At 39.3% G+C, this 20184-nt stretch overlaps 1 protein-coding gene across 8 annotated transcripts in view; it reads right to left on the bottom strand.

Annotated features, from left to right (window-relative positions):
- Positions 1-20184, bottom strand: part of TPRG1 (tumor protein p63 regulated 1) — a 219753-nt gene that overhangs the window by 9505 nt on the left and 190064 nt on the right. For all 8 annotated transcript variants that reach the window (XM_050776422.1, XM_050776426.1, XM_050776436.1 and 5 more), the window contains one exon: positions 562-715. In XM_050776422.1, the coding sequence (XP_050632379.1) occupies positions 562-715 (154 nt within the window). The remainder of the gene's footprint in view (positions 1-561; positions 716-20184) is intronic.

The following is a 20184-nucleotide window of genomic DNA, read 5'->3' on the forward strand; positions in this document are numbered from 1 at the left end:
AGATGAAATTTAAAGACAAAGAAATTCTGAATAACTTTACACTTCATGGAGTATTTATACACACATCATTCTATTTAACCTTATAATGGTCCAGTGAGGTTAGGAGGAAAGGCAGCGCTCATTATCCTCATTTTAGAGGTGAGACTACCAAGGCTCAGAAAGAGAAGTGACTTAATCAAGCATGACCACACATTGAACCACATCGAATTATGCTTTATACTATTCCACACTTCCCTGAATAAAATAATTAGAATGTGATTATATGTGGGAAAGTATATACACCCTGTAGGTAATGCATGCAATTAGTAAGGTGAAAGCAGCATGTTATATATAAATATAATGTATATTTACATATAAAAACAGACTGACTTTTTACTAAAAAAATCTATAAACCTATTACTGTTTTTGTCTATATAAATTGCTGGTTTTATTTTATTTTATTTTATTTTATTTCATTTTATTTTATTTTATTTTATGTTTTGTTTAGGAGTACATGTCTCTAGAAGCACATAACTCCAGCAACAAAGCTAATCTAAGAGTAATACCCAAGATGCCTCCTACCTTGCAAATTTCCAGGAATTTCTCACTGGTGTATTTCATAGGGTGCTCAGTGAAAGTAGCATAAGGAACTTCAGTAGACCATGGGTTCCAGCGGGACAGTAGGGACTGCTCCTCTGGACTCCCCCAGTAGATCCTAAGGCCTTCTCCTTGTCTCCTACAAGAAAGGGGTTTTCCATTAGATTAGTCATTTCCATTTCCAAAAAAAAAAAAAGATAAAAAATGGAATGTAATACATCAGTCCGCCTTCATATTGCTGCTAAGTGGCTTAACTCCCAGCTAGTTAAACTGTTCAAAGGATTTTAGGGGGTGAGAAGAAAAAGGTGAATTTGGTTTTAAACATAGGAAATTCCAGGTGTTTGGAGGAATTCTATGTGGGAAACACCTACTTGGAAATGTGAGTCTGATACTCAGAACAGTGGCCAGAGCTGGAAATATGGATATTGACGTCATGCCAAGATTCTGATGGTAAGAATTAAGAGAGAAAGAGACGAGGTATCAAAGAGGTGAACAGTAACGGAACAGTTCAGATGGGAGACAGTTTCTAGAAGAAAGGAGATGCCATGACAATAACAGTTTCCACAAAAGCAAGAACTGACTAAGAAAAGACATGGGGCTTCTCGCATGGTAGAACATACATGATTTTTGAGGGAGATGATGACCAACTCAAAATGTTCTGTGACTTCAGATTCTGAATCTCATTGTCCTCTATTCTCTGCACACATTCCATTCAGTGAAATTGCAGCAACAAACATGTCAAAGCTTGTAGAAAGACTGTGCCTGCCCCTTCCTGTTAAGTTCACAGTCTTAATCCACAAGATGTGGGAGGAAGTCACTCGCATAACCCAGGCCTGGTCATTTAGTGAACCTAAGTGCAGAGCAAGAGAAAGTAAGCTTGAGACAACAGGGAGAGGACTCATGGCAGAGGAGTTGCAGCCACACTGAATAACAAAACCGTGTTTCTGAGGCCTCTTTCACATGTGTCCATCAGAATTTATGATTTGTGGTTTTAGATATCTCTGAATGCAAAGAGATGCCCGGAGGTTAAGCCAAACTCAGGTACCTTGCATTCGACAAGCTTGGAAACTAAGTTGCCTATGGAACATCACAGATGTCTCATTTTGTCTAAAAATTAAATCCTGGGATTTCTGGAATGAAAAACCAGAGCTTAATTGTGGTGCCTTCACAAAACTGCCACTTCCTGTATTAAGGAAGGATTCCTTCGGGAATGCTGTTATGGTTTCTGAATGTTTATCCATGTGGAGATTGTATAAGCACAATTTCATACAAATGCATATAACACTCCACTCCCCAATTGGTTAATACCTTAACTTTTCTCACAAAAGGAAAGTAAGAAAAGTCCCTGAAATGTTCTGCTGGCTAGTTCTCAGATTTTTGATGATTATATTTGAAAACTGATACCCTCCTTTCTTTTTGTACTTAATCCTTTGCCCAAGAAGAAAAAAAAAAAAAAAAGAAACCAAACAAACAAACAAAAAAAGAATATAGGGGGAAAAAAAACAGAGGAAATAAAAATATTGAGAAGAATAGAAAAATAGAAGATAAATATACCTCTAAAATTTTCTTTCTCCCTCTCCTTCTCAGCTGGCATGCTGGCATTTATTATCCCCCAGCACTTATTTTTCTGGCCTGACAATAAACTCTAAACTCAATGAATATTCTATGTGTGCTGGTTAATAGAGCATTCTGGATTGAGTCCATTAAAACAACTTGCACAATGGAATTATTTACTGCTTCATATGTCAATTTATGTGCTGGGTGCAATTTTGCTTTTATCCAAAGGGGATGAAAATCTGCCAAGAGAGCTTGCTTAATAAGTACACATTATATTCTTCGACCTTAGGGAAACCTCAGATTAAGTTTGAGCATGAAATTCACGAGCGACCCTATTTCTAAATAACCAGTCAATCTGAGTATAACAAGGACCTTTCTCAGAGATGTTGTACACTTCCAAATATACAAGTTCAACCAACCTTCTTTCCTGAGCTCCAGAGGTGAAAACTAGGAAGATTAATCTAAAGCTAAGTTATCTCTCCAAGGGTGGGGTTTCTCAGGCCATCCAGCAGAGCCGTTCGTATCAGAGTGCTATGAAAGACTATCATCTTCTTTTTTGTCAAACACCATTAGAACAGTCGTGGAGACTGCAGGTGCCTTTATGACCAGAAATACTTTTTTTTAATAGTAACTTGTAGTCACATGAAAGAAATCCTGGCAGGTAACAGAGTGGAGTAAAAGTGAGGTGAGCTGGATGTCCAGGAGTCCTGTGATACAGTCTCGATTTTGACACTTAATGTTACGCGACGATGGGCAAGCTTATTTCTCTTTCTGAATTTCTTTCTGAATCTGAATCATTTCTCTTTCTGAATCTTCTGAATATGTCTCCCCATATTTAGAAAAAATATGACTTCCTCATCTCTTCTCTAGAGTGTCTCTATATTGAGACATTCCATGACCTCAGTCACTGTGTGAAGAGTGGAGGCAGCTACGGTCATGACGCCAGTAACAATCATCTGGCTGGGTACACACAACATCCATAAGCGGTCTTGGGGTATGAATTCTCTAGTTTAGAAGCATCTAATTAGCCCCACTGAGCAGAACAAGTCCTCTACTGCAAAGGTCACACCAAGTACTATCCTATCATTCCAAGGGGCTTTCAGGACCTACCACAACATTCTACAAACATGGAAAAGCTATTTCTCGGTGGAATTGCAGATAAGGTGTCAGAGCTAGAAGGGCTCTTGGAAGCCATAGCCTAGTGCTTCCTTTCTGTAGATGGAAAAAACTAAGACTCAGAAAGTACCAGAACTTTCCCAAAGCATCACTACAGGACAGGGATGAGCTGGCAAGAGTCCTGGTTTCCTGAGACCTCATTCAGGGGTCTTTTCACTATTCTGGGCTAAGGTACGAAATATATTCAAAGCTAAAGCCCTGCTATTGCATAACATTGCCTTATTTCCAATAGACACAAAGTTAAAAGAATTGCTCTGAGGAGGCTGCCATCATTCATGGGTGGAAAAGCCTGCCTAGGGATCCGGTCAGTTATCAGAAGAAAACCTCTGTCTCAAAGCCAACTATGCATTCTTAAATATACTCAATATGAGCAATTTTGAGACTATAGGAAAATAAGGAAGCACTGGACGTGAAGGAGACAATTACAAACAAGTTAAGTTGTCAGGGTAAGAAGACTGGGTCTTTGGCCAGGTGCGGTGGCTCATGCCTATAATCCCAGCACTTTGGGAGGCTGAGGCGGGTGGATCACCTGAGGTCAGGAGTTCGAGACCAGCCTGGTCAACTTGGTGAAACCCCTGTCTCTACTAAAAATACAAAAATTAGCTGGGTGTGGTGGCAGGAGCCTGTAATCCTACCTACTTGGGAGGCCGAGGCAGGAGAATCACTTGAACCCAGGAGGCAGTGGTTGCAGTGAGCCGAGATCATGCCACTGCACTTCAGCCTGGGCAACAGAGCAGAACTCTGTCGCAAAAAAAAAAAAAAGAAAAGAAAAAAGAAGAAGACTGGGACTTTCTCACTGAGCTGCTATGATGGGTTAATTAAAGTCCTAAGTAAAGATTGCCAACACCAAATAATCAAGAAAATAAGTATTTGGAAGTTTTCTTTCTGTAATCATACTCGGTATAAATCATGACTTTCACTAGCTCTGTGTCTTTGGGCCTTTCACACCACCTTTCTGATCTTTAGGTCACAATAATTTTGTGAAAAACAAGAGGATAATGAATGATAAAAAGTTTTGTTTCTATAAGGCACTGTCCCACTAGTGTATATCGAGTGTCTACTGTGTACCATACTACCCACTCTGTACTGTTAGAGATCTTATATTTGTTCTTTTATTTAACCCATATAGTAATTTTGAGCTATTTTTGAGGACATAGATGTAGTTACAGGAAATAAGTTAAAGAATATGACCAGATTTAATCAGATCATCAAGTCAAGAACCACTAGTGAAATGTAATTTAAAAAAGGGACAGGGAGAGGAAAAACACTGGAATCACTGGACAGAAACAAAACCAGAGAAGCAAATCTCTAGCACAGAGGAAGTGTTGGGATGTTTTATGTTTGTCTTCACCTATTGAACCCTCTTCCTCTACCTGTGTCTGGGTCCAAGGATGCTTCTTTTGTGTTCAGCTTCTGCCTTCCATCAATGTTTTCATGTGTAAGATTTCTGCTTGAATTTAAATCCATCAGAAATACTTCCATTCAGATAGCTTAAACAAGCTCTTCAATTCTCTTTTCTTCAGTCTGAATAAGCCTAACTTCTTAATTATATTTTCTGATGGGTTAAAAATAATCTTTTAAATCACCTCAGAGCTGATTCTCTAAAACATTCCAAAGTTCTCTATTTTCATTTCGATCATTTCCTTAGCACAGTCTCTATGCAGGGTATACAGAAATGAATAAGACTCAGTGCCTGAACTCTGTAAGTCCATGATCTGACAATCCATGAGCCGATTTTACTATCAATTTGTTCCCAGACTTCAAAAAGCACAAATAGAAACTTGCAAGTCTCATTATAGAAATAGAGGATCACTTATTACAATTTTTCCCACTTTCTATCCTCAAGGAAACCAGCTGGATCTGGCCTCCATTCCCACAGTAGTGGAAGTAAGAAGGGCAATGTACTCTATTTCTAGTAAGTTCCAAAGCCTCCCAGAAAGAGGCAGAGGCAGGAGAAGGGTCCCATATGGACTTGGCGGAAGAAGGTTTGTAATAGTCACGGATTTTTAGGATTCTAAGCTATCTCAGTTGGAAGGCCTTTTGGAGAGGTCAGATTCTAATTCTTTGATTTTAGAGATGTGTAACTGAGACTAGAGTTTTCAAAGATCGCAGTTCTTACTTTAGTCATGTTAATTACAAGTTTCACTCAGCGACTCAGATTCAGAATTCTACTCAAACACCGTTGTTGGCAGGATAGAAGAGCAGAGCAATTACTACTTTAAATCATCATAGCAGACCAATAGAAGTTTTACTTTCTACACAAAGAACAGCAAAGACATGCTGAAGGGGTGAGCTTTACACAGTAGAAACTGCTCGTACTAGCGGCAAAGCACACAGTGGTGAAAAACAAATAGGGCTTAACAACACAAAAAGTGGCTGCAGGTTGGAAGAAGGAAAAACATTCTTTGATAACCAACTTTGTAAGAGAATAAATTATTTTTGACAGGAAGGACTCCTCTCCTCTAAGTCGTTTTTAACTGAGCTAGAAAATATGCCAGTTAGTACTCAGTCTGAGTTAATATACTCATTCCGTGCATTCTTCTTTCTTCAGGGAGAAGCCACATGTCCTCTTGCATAGGGCAACATAGCTGGCTTCCTCTCCCTGGACTCCTCACTCTCCTTCTACCCTGGCCTCCATAGAGTCTCTGTTAAGGGACTAACCTACCTGTCAGCAGAACTGAATGAGGACGCCTAGCTCCCTAGAAGGAGAGATGGCAGCTTTCGTTATTACCTCCATCAGCCGCCCCTCCTTTCTACTCATCTCAAATCTCAAAGCTCCACCACAGAATTAAAAACATAGCTGGAGGCACCAAACCGAGATTTATGAGGAAGCACAGACATTAACTCTTGCTCTAAACGCAGGGCGTGTGCTTGTAAGTATGGGTGAGCAAACAGAGGGAGGCTGTGAGTGGGAGGAGGCGGGCATGCGAGGGGGAGAGAGCAATTCAGAACAACATGATCTATTTTCTTAATGTCTCCTTTTCCCCCACCTTAGAGAATGTATTGTTGAAAGGCAACCTTCTAGGCCCATGAAATGTTAGTCTCTTGCTTATTTAATCTGGACAAAAGCAGGGACAGAGTTGGCACCCTGGAGGGTATTCAATGCTCCTTTGCTCATTGAATGACCTCAGAGGAAATATTTTCCATGACAAGAACCCAAAAGACGCTGGCACAGAGTCAGACAATAAGATTTGCAGAATGTGTTTACATTCTCTCCATGTCCCCAGGCTGTTCCAAACCCATGGGCAGGTGCTGCCTTTATCTGCTTTCTTTGCTCACCTGGCTCCCTCCCAGAAGTTTCCAGGGCCTTTAGCTCAATGAGATTAACCACTTACTGGCAAGGGTAACCACGAAATTCTATGGGTTATATTACTTGAGGCAGAGGTCAGTACTGAATAAAGCAGACCGGCAATGTTCATAAAGAAAGGATTCAGGGGCATTGTGGTGCCATTGTAAAAACCTTGAGTGAGAATTAGAAGGTCTGGGTTCAAAAGATGGATCTTCCACTATTCAACTGGGTAATTTGAACCTTTTACTTCTCTGGGCTCCAGGGATCCATCTGTAATATCAGGTAGTTAAAACTGGATCATTTATAAGGTCCTTTTCTACCCCCAATATATTAAGATCTATGCTGAAAGACCAGAATAATTTGTGTTATGCTGGTTAAACAAAAAAACCAAGAGATAACCCAAGGGATAACTTAATGAATATGAGAAATTCTCAGAAGACTACAAAGACTTGACCATTCTCCTAAAAGGTGAAAAAAAGTGATCTTAACCTGCAGAAAAGACTTGAGGTTAAATCAAAAGCAGAATTTAGATCAAGTGAGAGTGAATAATTATAAAAAGGGTTACCAAAAATGGTCATGGAATCTCCCAAGTCCTTAAAAGAGATGTTTATCTGCTTGGGAAAGTTTAAATGTGCTTGTCCTAGAGGTGGTCATGTTCATGGCTGAAGAGAGGAAGACAAAGTTTCCAAACCAAAGGTCCAATTTAAGATTTCATGACTCACAATGTTGGAATATATATGTGTTTGTGCAGTAAATATTTATGCTAAAATAAACATGGCTGCTTACAATGCCAGTTACATAGAAACCACTTAATGAACTTTTGTTTAATGAAGGTGAAGGAATGAGTTTACAGACTAAGATAGGATGCCTGTCAATTTGAATGTCATATTATTCCATTTTTAGAATGTTACATGTTATGGTAGTAAGATCTCTGGGCTGGTAGTCAAAAAAAATGTGGTTCAAATTCTTGCATTTATAGTCACTTTCTTTGTGGTTTAGACTGGGCACTTTTCTAGATGTGCCAATTCCATCCATATAAAATAAAGAAGGCACTGGGTTAGTGTCTAGAGGACACTCCAACTCTACACAAATCTAACATGTTTGACCCATCAGAGCAGAGGATTACCAACATTTGGGTTTCACTTAAATAACACAGAGAAATATTTTTTTCTCCAGTGAATTAATTTGGATGAAAGTCATTCTCAAACTTACATACTTATTTTCTTAAACAGATTATACTAAAAATAGCTATTTTTAATTAATAAAAGTTATCAAAAAAACACCAGATTTTAAGACCTAGAAAGGATTTATTATTCATCATTTATGTCCTGTGTCCTTGACCCCTTAAATTCGCCAAATATAGACAGAAATCTAAATGTTACCCAAATTAATACTCAAAACCATTATAATGCATTCCTATACTGCTTCCCTTTAGGAAAGCCAGCTGTTGTATATGAAGAGTCAGACTGTTTGCCTAAAGCTCTAAAAGATTCTTGACTGCTAAGTTTATTGGTTCTTATGTCAGCTGTCTCTTCCATCACCATCAGGCTGCCATTTCTTGCTGCTATCAACATTCCTGACTTTAGCTGCTCTTTTCCTAATTTTTTTTTTTAAACTTCTATTGACAGGAAAACAAGGAACATATTATTATTGGGATCATGGGCAAATGATAAAAATATCCTCTTTATCAGGCCATTTATTCTCAGGAAAATGCAACAAGTTATTAGAAAAAGTTGTGTTTTCTCAGATGCCATTTAAATGGAAAGCTTATCCAATGAAGTTGACAATAAATAGCTTTTGAATAAAGGAAAAGAAACCGGATGCTACTTTAAGTTGTGAGCATCTAAATGGCCTATTTGAAGTCCATGTCTGTCAGAAGGAAACAAATGTCATCCTAGGATTAAAAGCGATAACTTTCTTTCCACTGATGAGGATGACATAAAATGTTGTCATTGCTAGAGTCATACTTTGGCAGACACTGGCATTGTCATATTCTGTACACAGAGCCTCATACCCTGATCTATCCTTCAAACATTTTAGGGTGTAACTCCCTCAAAATCGAACAATTACTTTAAGTGGGAACATTTTAAGTAAATCCCTGATAGAAATCCTCCATAAAGTTCAGAGAAATTGCTCTGGATACAATTGTGATGAAGATTCAGAGGAAGGAACAATCTCTCACAAAAGGTATCAAAAAAAGGCTTCATTCATTCAAAACATCTTTACTGATCTTCAACTCTGTACCAAGTGCATGCAAGGACCTCGAAAGAGATATAACAAGCCTTCAAGAAACTCAGAGCAGTCTAATGATTTTATAAAGTAGGGGGCCTTTTAGCTGGGGTTTGATGGATATAAGACTTTTGACAAGAAAATAGCATTAAGTACACTGAAGGCAGGAAATCACAAGAACAAAGATCCACATAAGAAAAATTTTATATGTGCTTTGTGCCACAATTTGTGTGTTTGTGGTGATTGTAATTATGTCCAGTTGAGCTACATGTGAGTAAGCAGGGTGAAGTCAGACAGCCCAGAAGAAATCTACAGAAATTGGTAGAGGTTGCAGGGGAGGGTGCTGTGATTCAATAGAAAAGTGCATGGTCCGGAGCAGCCTAATTCTAACATGGAAGCTAGTGAAGAGTCACTGAGGAGTCAGTAGGGTGTGGTTTAATTAACTGAAAAAATGTGTCTCTAACTGCCAGATACAAAACTAGAGAAGGAAGAGGCATGGTGTGTTCAGAGATGAATGGAACCCGTGGCTAAGCTGGATGCCTTCCTTGGTCTCCAGGCCAAGAGTGGGGCTGGGCCTTGCTCTCTGTCAGCCTCCTGATGGGTGTCACTAAGAAGACTAGAGGCAAACACAAAAGAGGATAAAATCAAAGATGGGGTGGTAATGGTTATAATGGCAGAAGAAAAAAGGGAAGAAAACATCACATGAAATATAACCTTTATCTTCAACAGATTCAGTGATGGTTGCCATCATTGCAGCAAGATTAGCAGGTTTACCAATCTTGCTGCACCTTAATTTTCTGTTAAGTGGAATTAGTTGTATTTTTCTCAAAAACATACTATAAAGTGTTAAATATAATTTCAAATGTGAAGCCTCTAACAGTGCCTACTAGGCATTCAATATTTGCTAGCTGGAAAGTCTTTCAGCACAGAAACGTTTGTGGGTTTGTTTGTTTGTTTGTTTTTTGTTTTTTTTTTGAGATGGAGTCTCACTCTGTCACCCAGGCTGGAGTGCAGTGGCACAATCTCGGCTCACTGCAACCTCTCCCTCCCAGGTTCAAGTAATTCTCCTGCCTCAGCCTCCCAAATAGCTGGGATTACAGGCGTGAGCCACCGCGCCCAGCACACAAACATTTTGTCATCCATTATCTCCTTGTTCTTCATAAATTATTGATACCTGGAAACTAGAAAGGAATTATGAAAATTCTAAAGGCACAGAGCTAGTGAAAGCCAGGATTTGCAACCAGATATTTCTGACCCAAAGGTAGAACTCTGACCTGGATTTCTGGTCAAGAAACATGAGCTCTACTGGTAAAGTAGGAATGTTGAGGATATCTGAGGGCTGGTTAACAAAGGGGACATTTACTGGCATTGCTGGCAGAAGTTGCCTACTCCTAGCAGTGCTCAGATTCTAGGTCTGGACCAGGAATATATCTTCAGTGATGAAAGTGAAAAGCCAGATGCAGGGATCTGGAGCTTATCTGGTCTAGCTCTGGTTCTTCTTCCTACAAACAGCAAAGCAAATCTGGCAAGAGGAAGAGTAAAATCTTAAGAAGGATAACATTAAGACTGCTTTCTTTCCAGTTCATTACCCTGGCACTAAACCTGAGTGGGAAGCATATAACAGGATTGAAAAAGACACAATAGAACTTAAACACTATTGACACAACTCTTTTTCTTCTTTTAAAAATTCTTACTTTCCATAATGAGCACCTATTATTTTTACATGGAAATGATAACCTGCATATTTAAGATGCATCATCTGTCTTAAGAGCGAGGACTAAATGTTCCAGGCAATGCGCTAAGACATCTACATACATTATGTCTAGTTCTTACCACAAGCTCACAAGATAGTTTCAGAATCTCTGTTTTACAGATGAGGAAAGTGAGGTCTAAAGACATTAAGTAGTAGGTGCTGGATCAGGCACTAGATTTTAGGTCTCTTGATTCCACATCCTGTGATAATCCCATGGTATCCTATGGCTATACAGGACAATGGAGAAAAGAAGCATTTATAGTAACCAATTGTTTGTTTTCCCAGTGAGCGTACACGAAGAGAATCATTATAGAGCTTACTTTTTTATGTGTGGTCTCTCTTCACCTAATCTAATCTACTCTCTACCTTGCTCCACAGTGCCGCTCCAAGTAGCTCAAAAAACTAAAGTGGCTTCCAGTTGCCTACCAAATTCAGAAACACTTTCTCAGCCAGATACGCAAGGCCTTTTGAGTAGAATTCTAGCATGCATTTCCAGTATTCAAAACCACAGCCCCTCACAGCTCCATCCAAACCATTCGACTTGCTGAGCCTGTCTTAAAACATTTGTGATAACTTCATCAATATGAAATTATTCTATATACTTATGTTACATCATCAAATGAACTGTGAGCTGATCAAGAACAGGATCGATGTCTAAATCATGTTCATGGCCCCCATAATATCCATTTTGCAGTTCATGGTCAAACAGGTCGGACATGAGTAGACCCATGGTCTTTACTGTAAAAAAAAAAAAAACAAAAAAAAAACAAAACACACACACACACACAACTCAAAATAAAACAAAAATGCCCATTCCTCAGAGCAGAGTGATCTGGCTCCAGCTGCTTTTGTTTTTCATTAGTCTATATTTCTGAGTTGTATTGTTTAAAAATGAGATTTTAAAGTGTTTCCTGTTTGTTTGAGGGAGATAAGAGAAATCCTTCAATTTTGAGGGGTACATAACAGATATTTCGAGCAATGCCCAGGATAGAAAGGGTTGTACGTTTCCATGTGTATAGTATGTGGTTTGCTTTGAAAGTGTTTTGCTGCAGATGCTGGCATGTCACATCTATATTGAAGGCTTTCCGTGCCAAGAGGTTGCCAGGTAGACAGAGGAAAGAGCTTCTCTTACAAAGTTACCAAGAAAAATGCTACACAATAAAGGAAACATTTTGAGGCAACTCCCTTCATTATAAATTGGTACATTTGGCAAATCACTGGCCTCAGGTTTGTGTAAATTTTTGTCTCCCCTCTTAAAAGGAAGTACTTTTGAGCACCCTAAAAACCAAGTTTCAACATGCACAGAGTAACTAACTAAAAAAAAAAAAATCTCAGAATCTCCTGTTTCCATTTCCTCCTAAGAGAAGTTGGGAGTAGATGATCTGGAATATATACACGGGCAGTTAGACCAGTTAACACAAACTTCTGGCCCAGCTGTCATGGCCCTTGAGGAAACCACGGGTCTGCCCAGGAAAATGGTGGGTACCGAAGGTTCTGCTTTCCCCACTTTTGGAGGAATTTGAAATGGAACGAATTTCAAGAGAAGATACATGACACACTCATTTGTTTTCTCTTTCAGCTCATGACATTTCCTGAGGAAGTTTATTTATGGTATTTCATACAGTAAGTTATGTGGCAAAGCAAAATTCCACACACACACTCTCTAGGTTATGGCCCTCGTGAATCATTTAAATTGCTTTGCAAGAGTTCAGTGGCCCCTTCCCTGCCAAAGTGAGTATATTCTACTGACCACAGGTGAAACTCAGACCACAAAAATCCCATGCTACTGATGAAGTACTTTGATGTAATAAAAGAAGTCTGAGAGGTCAGAGGATGCAGATCTGAGTTCAATTCTCAGCACCAGCATTACGAGGTAACCTTGGAGAAGTCACTTTAATACTCAATACGTTTCCTCCTCTGAAAAATACAGATAGGAGACATACTTAGCTGAACCAGTGCAAGACTGTACGTAAAGGCTGTGTCTCATTACTGGTTTAAAGCACTTCTTTAGTAGAACCCTACAAAGTAAATCACAAGAATATAATTTTCTGAGTTATTTTACATTCCTGTTAGCTGTTTTGGCTCCCATCACAACCTGTCAAATCAGAAATTTAGGCGGGCAAAGAAGGAAAATGGTGTAAAATACTAAGCTATATAGAAAGTTGAGAAATTTCAATGCTTCCTGAAATAGAGCTGATTCACCTACATTCCACAGTGTATATTTGCTTTGGGGTAAGTGAGTTAAGTTTTACTTGAAGTTTTTGATTTATCTTCATGTTGCAATAATATTGCTTTGCATACATATGAGTTTGGGGTTTTATGATTTTGTTTTTATTTAAGATTTACTTCTACCACAGAGCTTTGTATTTCCACCCAGGCCCAGAGCGATAGTTCAGACAGAGACCTGGGATCCTCCCTCCATTTCTCCCAATCCTAGAGTTCTGTCCCTTAGTGTGGCAGGCTTTGCCTACATGAGAACAACCAGCCCGTGTTCCCAAGTTCCATACACTAGTCCTCTTCCCAAATGGTAACCTCTTGGTCACCATTCTGCCCTATGTGTATGTCCATTGGCAGCACGATATGCTCTTTGAAGGACAGCCCCATTTGAAAAACTCACACAAGCCCTGCAAGCAGATGTAGTGCCATCAGGTAAGAAGTTGTAGGTTTTCAGACACTCAGAGCATGGTTTAGAACAATGCTTGAGAAACTCTAATGAGCATCTGAATCACCTGGGGTTTTCTTAAACTCCAGAATCTGATCCACCTGGTCTGGAGTAGGCCTGAAATTCTGGACTCTACATCTAATGAGCTCCCAGGTGATTGTAACCCCACCTAAGAACAAGTGGTCAGAGGGAGTGGGAGGAGCAGTAGGGCATCTGGATTGGCAAATATCCTTGGCCTTGAGGGCTCCTCAGGCTGCGGGGATGGGCACGGCTAGATAGGGATCAAAAGAAGGGTAATCTAAAGTATTCACCTAGGGCATGAGTATTGAAGAGAAGTGAAAGGCATGGTCCTTTTTTACCTGATTGCAAGACAGGAATCTAAGCAGAAGATGGTTTATCAGTGGCCAGGCATGGTGGCTCATGGCTGTAATCCCAGCACTTTGGGATGCTGAAGCAGGCAGATCACTTGAGGTCAGGAGTTCAAGACCAGCCTGGCCAACATAGTGAAACCCTATCTCTACTAAAAATACAAAAATTAGCTGGGCGTGGTGGCGCACACCTGTAGTCCCAGCTACTCAGGAGGCTGAGGTGGGAGAATCACTGGAACCCAAGAGGCAGAGGTTGCAGTGAGCTGAGATGACACCACTGCACTTCTGCCTGGGTCATGGGAGTGAAATCCTGCCTCAGGAAAAAAAAAAAGAGGGTTTATAAGTGAATTGTGATGAAGGGCAAAATCCAAAGGCTGCAATTCAGACACTGTTTCTATCATTTAGTGGAGTTATAAAACTTAAGTCTTCAAAAAATATTTTTATTAAGAAAACAGACTAGTATAAGGTTTGTTTGAAGATTATTCAAATGTTTACAGTGATGCAACATTTTTATCATAGAATCTCCCTGTCACTCTACATTTATTTATTTTAAAAAGCAACAGCAACTACAACAGACACCCAGCTCTTCAACCACTCCTCTTTTGACAAGGTCAAAATTGCTTCACCAGCCAAGTTCCTTTCTTCTGAACATGTTCTAGTTTTCCAGTGTCCTTATTAAAGCATGTGGCCATAAAAGGGAAACAATATTTCAACAGTGATCCAATTCCTATGGAATATGCCATGAAAACCCCATCCTTCTGTTCATCCATATACAGATCTCTATATAATTGTATATGTCTGTGTATAATTGTATATATATTTATATAATTGAAATTGGCTGTATTTCTGCAATTTAGCTAACAGCAACATTAGCTGTGTTGGTGATTTACAACATTGCTGACTCACCTGAAATTCACCATCAAATATAATTTCTAATTTCTAAGCTTTTTCGTACCTGCTTCTGCTAAACTACATTGTGAAGAGTTGGTTTTCCAAATTGACTTTTGAAGAAATTAGGCATGGAAAATACAACTCACAGTTAAATTCCATTTTTGGCACCTGATCTTTCACAAAGAAGATTTTGATCAGGAACTGTAAGGCAGAGAACAAACTCTCCTGATGACTTATTTAGGCTAAATGCTCAAGGCAAAAGCAAAAGAAATTGTGTTTCTTCTATCCTGGTAAGACCAGCATTGACTTACCAACTCATCATGAAATGTACTTCCATTTTATAAATAGTTCTTGAATTAAGGGAGATAAAGCCCCAAAATAGGTAAACAAACCAAGAAACAAAAACACGAACTCCTATCCTAGTCAAAGCTTAAGAAATAGTCTAAATGTTTTTGTTTTTTTTTAAAGCATCATTTTAAAATGAAACCAAGTAAATCATCTTTCCTCACAACATAATTAGTATGTGGCAAAACTTTTCACTATGTGGCTAATTAATTCTATTTGCATTGTAAGCATTATCCAAAATACTGTAAGAGCCAGAAAGACAAAGTTTGAGCACGGCCTTTAATTAATCCTGCATTATGTCTAGCACAACATCACTCACCCTTGGGAACGTCCAATCATTTAAATTAAAATTTGCACGTACATACAATCCCCTAAAGATGCTTGGGATACAAATGAAGCCTTCAACTACCACATCCCCACACATTTCTACAGAGAGCAGAGAAGAAATGAGTCTCTGAATATTAAAGCGACTCCTTCATAATAATTTAAGGGTCAAAGAGACCAAGGCCTTTTTTTTTTTTTTTCTGCAATCTGAATAGTACCCAATAGAGTTGATGTTAACAAATGAATACTAAATAAAATGAATCGAATTTAAAGCCACAGAGACAATGTAGTTTAAAAGATGTAAAGCACTGAACTCTAACTTAGCAACAATATTATTCATTCAACAAATGTGTACTGAGCTGAACTGTGTTCAAAACACAGCCTTGGCATTGTTCATCAGAGGCCTCTGCATTCAGGTTGCTCACAGTCTACTAGGAAAGATATGGGTTCTAAGAAAGACAGGAGAAAACTGAGGGGAGAAGCTCTCATTACAGAGGGCAGATTTCACATCTGATTTGAGGATGAGTCAATTTTGGAAGAAGTGGCGATTTAACTAGGGCATGAAAAAGTATCATAAGAAATGGTCATTCAAAGATTGGGGAAAGATTATTCCACATAGAAGCACATAAAACAAAGGCGTGAATGTGGGAAGGTGTGGGAGTTTTTCTACTTCTCACCCTAGGTGAGGTAAATAATGAGTATTGTCCTAAAGCTTAAAATTTTTAACCAGTTTCTGTGTGTGTGTGTGTGTATGTGTGTGTGTGTGTGTGTGTGACTGTGTTGTGTAATTAAAGGTGACACAGAAAAGGGAACATTATCTACACATCTTCACATTCATTGTCTTCAAATATTATAGAAATCTTATAGTGTTTGCTATATGTATGAGGAAATTAATGTTAAAAGAACCTATTTCAAATTGCTATTGGTCTATTTGAATCAAGACCTGTGTACTTCCCCCTGTGATACACATCCCACTTACCATCTCTCTAAAGGGGACACAGTGGAGCTGGTAGCATTTTTTTACAGGTAAGTCTCCCACAGAAATCTTGTAGACTAATGAGTGTTTCAGTAACGTTAATTGATCATTTCAGTTCAACCTTTGCTCGTTTTCTTTCACTCAAGAAGCAAAGTGGGGCCGGGCGCGGTGGCTCAAGCCTGTAATCCCAGCACTTTGGGAGACCGAGACGGGCGGATCACGAGGTCAGGAGATCGAGACCATCCTGGCTAACACGGTGAAACCCCTCTCTACTAAAAAATACAAAAAAGTAGCCGGGTGAGGTGGCGGGCGCCTGTAGTCCCAGCTACTCGGGAGGCTGAGGCAGGAGAATGGCGTAAACCCGGGAGGCGGAGCTTGTAGTGAGCTGAGATCCGGCCACTGCACTCCAGCCTGGGCGGCAGAACAAGACTCCGTCTCAAAAAAAAAAAAAAAGAAGCAAAGTGGGCCCCAAGCACAAATTGTACCATTATATATGATTTATATGGCAATATTATGCCATAAATCTGGTTATTATATAATTTGGAATTAGCTCCAAGAAAGAGCTGGCTTTTCCTCCCCCACTTCCCCATAGGATCTTCCATATCACTGCAGAGGTGATACGGTATCTAAGTAGTTGATTCCTAATCTCTTCCCTTTTATCATTCTCCAGAAATTTAAACTTTGATTTTCAAAAATCACCATTCAGTTTCCTACGGGCATAACCATCTGGGGAGAAAAGTAAACTAATGAGACATTCACATGTTTTATATCCAACTATGCTTTTATCTTAGCCCTTCATATAGTTTACGCAGAAGAATAGGTGCGTGTTGAATGTTCCAGTGTGCCTCAAACTTAGTGTTCACAGGGAAACAGGCCAAAAGGTTGGACAGATAGATTGCAGACAGGTAGTAGAAGATACTGGAAACTAGGCTCAAGAGTTTATCTTGCAAACAATTACAGACTGAGGCAAGCTTTTAATAAGGGAAGAGACATGAATGGGGCCATGGCTTTGACGTGTGATGATTAAATGATCAGAACTTGACAGACAAGATGGATTTTGGAGAGTAAAAGTAAGGGAGAACAGTTAGGAGCCTCTGTGTGGAGGAACTGTGAGGACCTGAAACAGGGAAGTGACAAAGAGAATAAAAAGGAGGAGATAGACTTGTGAGTCAAAGACAACAGAATCTTAATCTTTAGGTGGAAATATCTTTGAAAAATTACACCATGTACCTTTCTATTTTGTGGTCCTGAGGTTTTCATCCTTGATGAGTGAGAAGACACTGGTGCCCTTAACCAGAACAGTCAGTGCAAGTTTGGGAGGGGAAGTGAGTTTATTCCTGAGCCTGCTGAGCTTAAGGAATCTGTGGGGTAGCAAACCTATCCTTGGCACTTTTTGCTCCTTTCCTGCCACACCTTTCCCCTCCTTCCCTCTGGCAATCCATCTTCAGGGGTGAGACAGCCTTTAGTTATCCAGGTCCCAGATCAGGAAGCCCTCAGTTTTCAATGCAGGAGGAAAGAAGAAAGTGGCTAGCCCGGCAGGCACATTGCACCAGCACAGCTCCTGCTGTGTGACAGTGGAAGTGGGAGGGGAGAGCCTCCAGTCCAAACAAAGCAGGACTCTAACAATGTTGAAATTGGGAGCCAAGCTAAGGACACTGCCAGAGGAGCCTCCACATCATCTCATTTATAACCTGGGGAACAACAAAACAGACATGGGTGGTACGGAATCTCTCCCCACAATCTGGCATCAAGTTGCCAACTTTAAAGAAAAGAAATGCCTAATGAATGACATAAACCAATTAGAGAGCTGTCTAAACCGAGCCCAGGCTCTGAAACAGAGGTTGCCGGTTCCTATTAAGCAGAGTGATCCGAACAAGGGCCAAAACAAGCACATGTGGGACCCCAGAATGCCTGGATTTTGGCCTGTCTCAGAAAGTACCCCAATACACCCTGCAGAAGCCCCTCTCATCCTTCCCCTCACCTCCAAACACACCTTTTTAAACAATGCTTTCTAGCTTTCCTCGTAGGATAATCTGGCCAGCCTCCTCTGCTCGTTGCCAGTTAGCATTTAATAACAAAATCTTGTAAGAGCCAGTCACTAAGGGATGTGTAGGAAAGAACTGAGATTTACGATAACTCGTCACCTTAAAGCTTTTGCTCAGTTGTTTTCTGCAAAAGTGTATGGCTTATTCCATAAAGAAGTTAAAGCCAGCACTGAAATTGTTTTCTAGCCCCAAATTACTATCAGTTTGAAGGGTAGGGAAGAAGAGGTAAGAGTGGTGGTAGCCATATATTAACTGAGCACCTATCACATGCCAGGATCCTTCTGTTATTTCTGTTAATCTCCCCACAGCCCTATTAGCTGTGTGTTATTATTATTATTCCATTTCATAGACAGGGAAACTGAAAATCAGAGAGGCAAAGCAGTTTTTCAAGGTCACCAAAATAGTATGTGGAAAATATATTCACTAGCTCCAAAGTGTGATACTGTTGATAACCTAATGTAATTACTATTTTTAAATAAAATTTAATGGGAGGAAAAAAACAGGTAAAAAGTACAGATAAGCAAAAAAAAAAAAAAAGAAACTTCAGAAAATTACATTTAATCCCACCACCCAGAGATAATCACTGTTACTATTCTGTGTCAATTCTGCAACTGCAGAAGTTTTAACTGCCTTTTTTAGAGTTCCTACACTGATGCTGCAAAAAAGTTTTAAAACAGATTACATCTTATTCCTATATTTAGAATCATCAAGAAATAACACAGAAGATGTTTTCAAATTGTTTGAAAAGTGAATTCAAAAAGTAGTTATCAAATCCTACTATGTGCTTGAATGCTGCTTGGCATCTGGAGAATTAGAAGGCATTTGTGTTTTAGTACCTGTCCTCCCAGAGCTCACCTGAAATGTCAGCCATTGATAAGTAGAAGCCTGCCCAGAGCTCTGGGATGCCTCTGCAGTAGCAGCCGGAGGAGCCCACTGGAACCATCATCAACTTTCTATGTGACTGACCAAAACACAATGCCCCCAGCTTCCGTTTGTTCATCTCCCAGTTGGTTTATCAGTGTTTCCCTGCTTAATATTAAGGGTTGTTTTCAGGAGCTAATGAGATAAATATTTGTCAAAGCTCTTTGCAATAAACAAAGCACTATGCAAATAAAACATAATTGGCAAGATCACTAAAACAAAACCTTGGCTTCTCAGATTAAGAATTGTCATGGGGTTATAAGCATATAAAAGCATGTGCTAAATGCTTTTAATTTTTTTATAGTAATTTATATTACTATATTTATATTTTTATAATAATTTTTAAAGTAGCATAAAATACTACCTTTTTAGTCCCCTAAATCATAAATTAGTGTCAAAACTAAAACCAAAATGCTATCATAATAATATCACATCCACTCATTGGTGTGGCACATAAATAGTAACAGTGATGATAATAATGACGGCTAATACTTATTCCCTTTGGCACTATAGTTTCAAACACCTCGTAGATGCATTGCATGGCTTTCTCATTTAATCCTCTGAATCGCCCTATGAAGAGATAGATTATTATCTCCATTTCAGAGATAAAAGAAACTCTATTAAAATATACCAAGTATTTTTACATACAAACAGATCACCTCATGTAGTCCTCATATCCCCATTATTATTTCTGTTTGGTTGGATGGGTGAAACTATGATTCAGAAAGACAATTTCCCTAAATTCCCGTAATTTGTTGAAGCCAGACCTAGGTTTAGAAATGGGTCTACCTAAAGATTTTTCAACTAAACTACAACTGTCTCAGCATTCACTCACACAATCTTAGAAAAGTTTCCCATCCTGTTAACTTTTCAAATAACTTTCCACCAACAGCACCTGTACTAACTATTTTGAGAGGGTCTCAACCTGCATCATTCAAAAGACATCAGCAAAGCTTTTTCAAAATGGCCTCCTCCTAAACCTCTTCTATACCTGCAGTAGTCCACAGTAAAACATAGCCAAACTTCTCTGCCCTGGAAACATTCAGAGACATTTCCTTCATAAAATGTTATT

This window comes from Macaca thibetana, chromosome 2 (assembly GCF_024542745.1).
Source record: "Macaca thibetana thibetana isolate TM-01 chromosome 2, ASM2454274v1, whole genome shotgun sequence".
NCBI lineage: Eukaryota > Metazoa > Chordata > Mammalia > Primates > Cercopithecidae > Macaca > Macaca thibetana.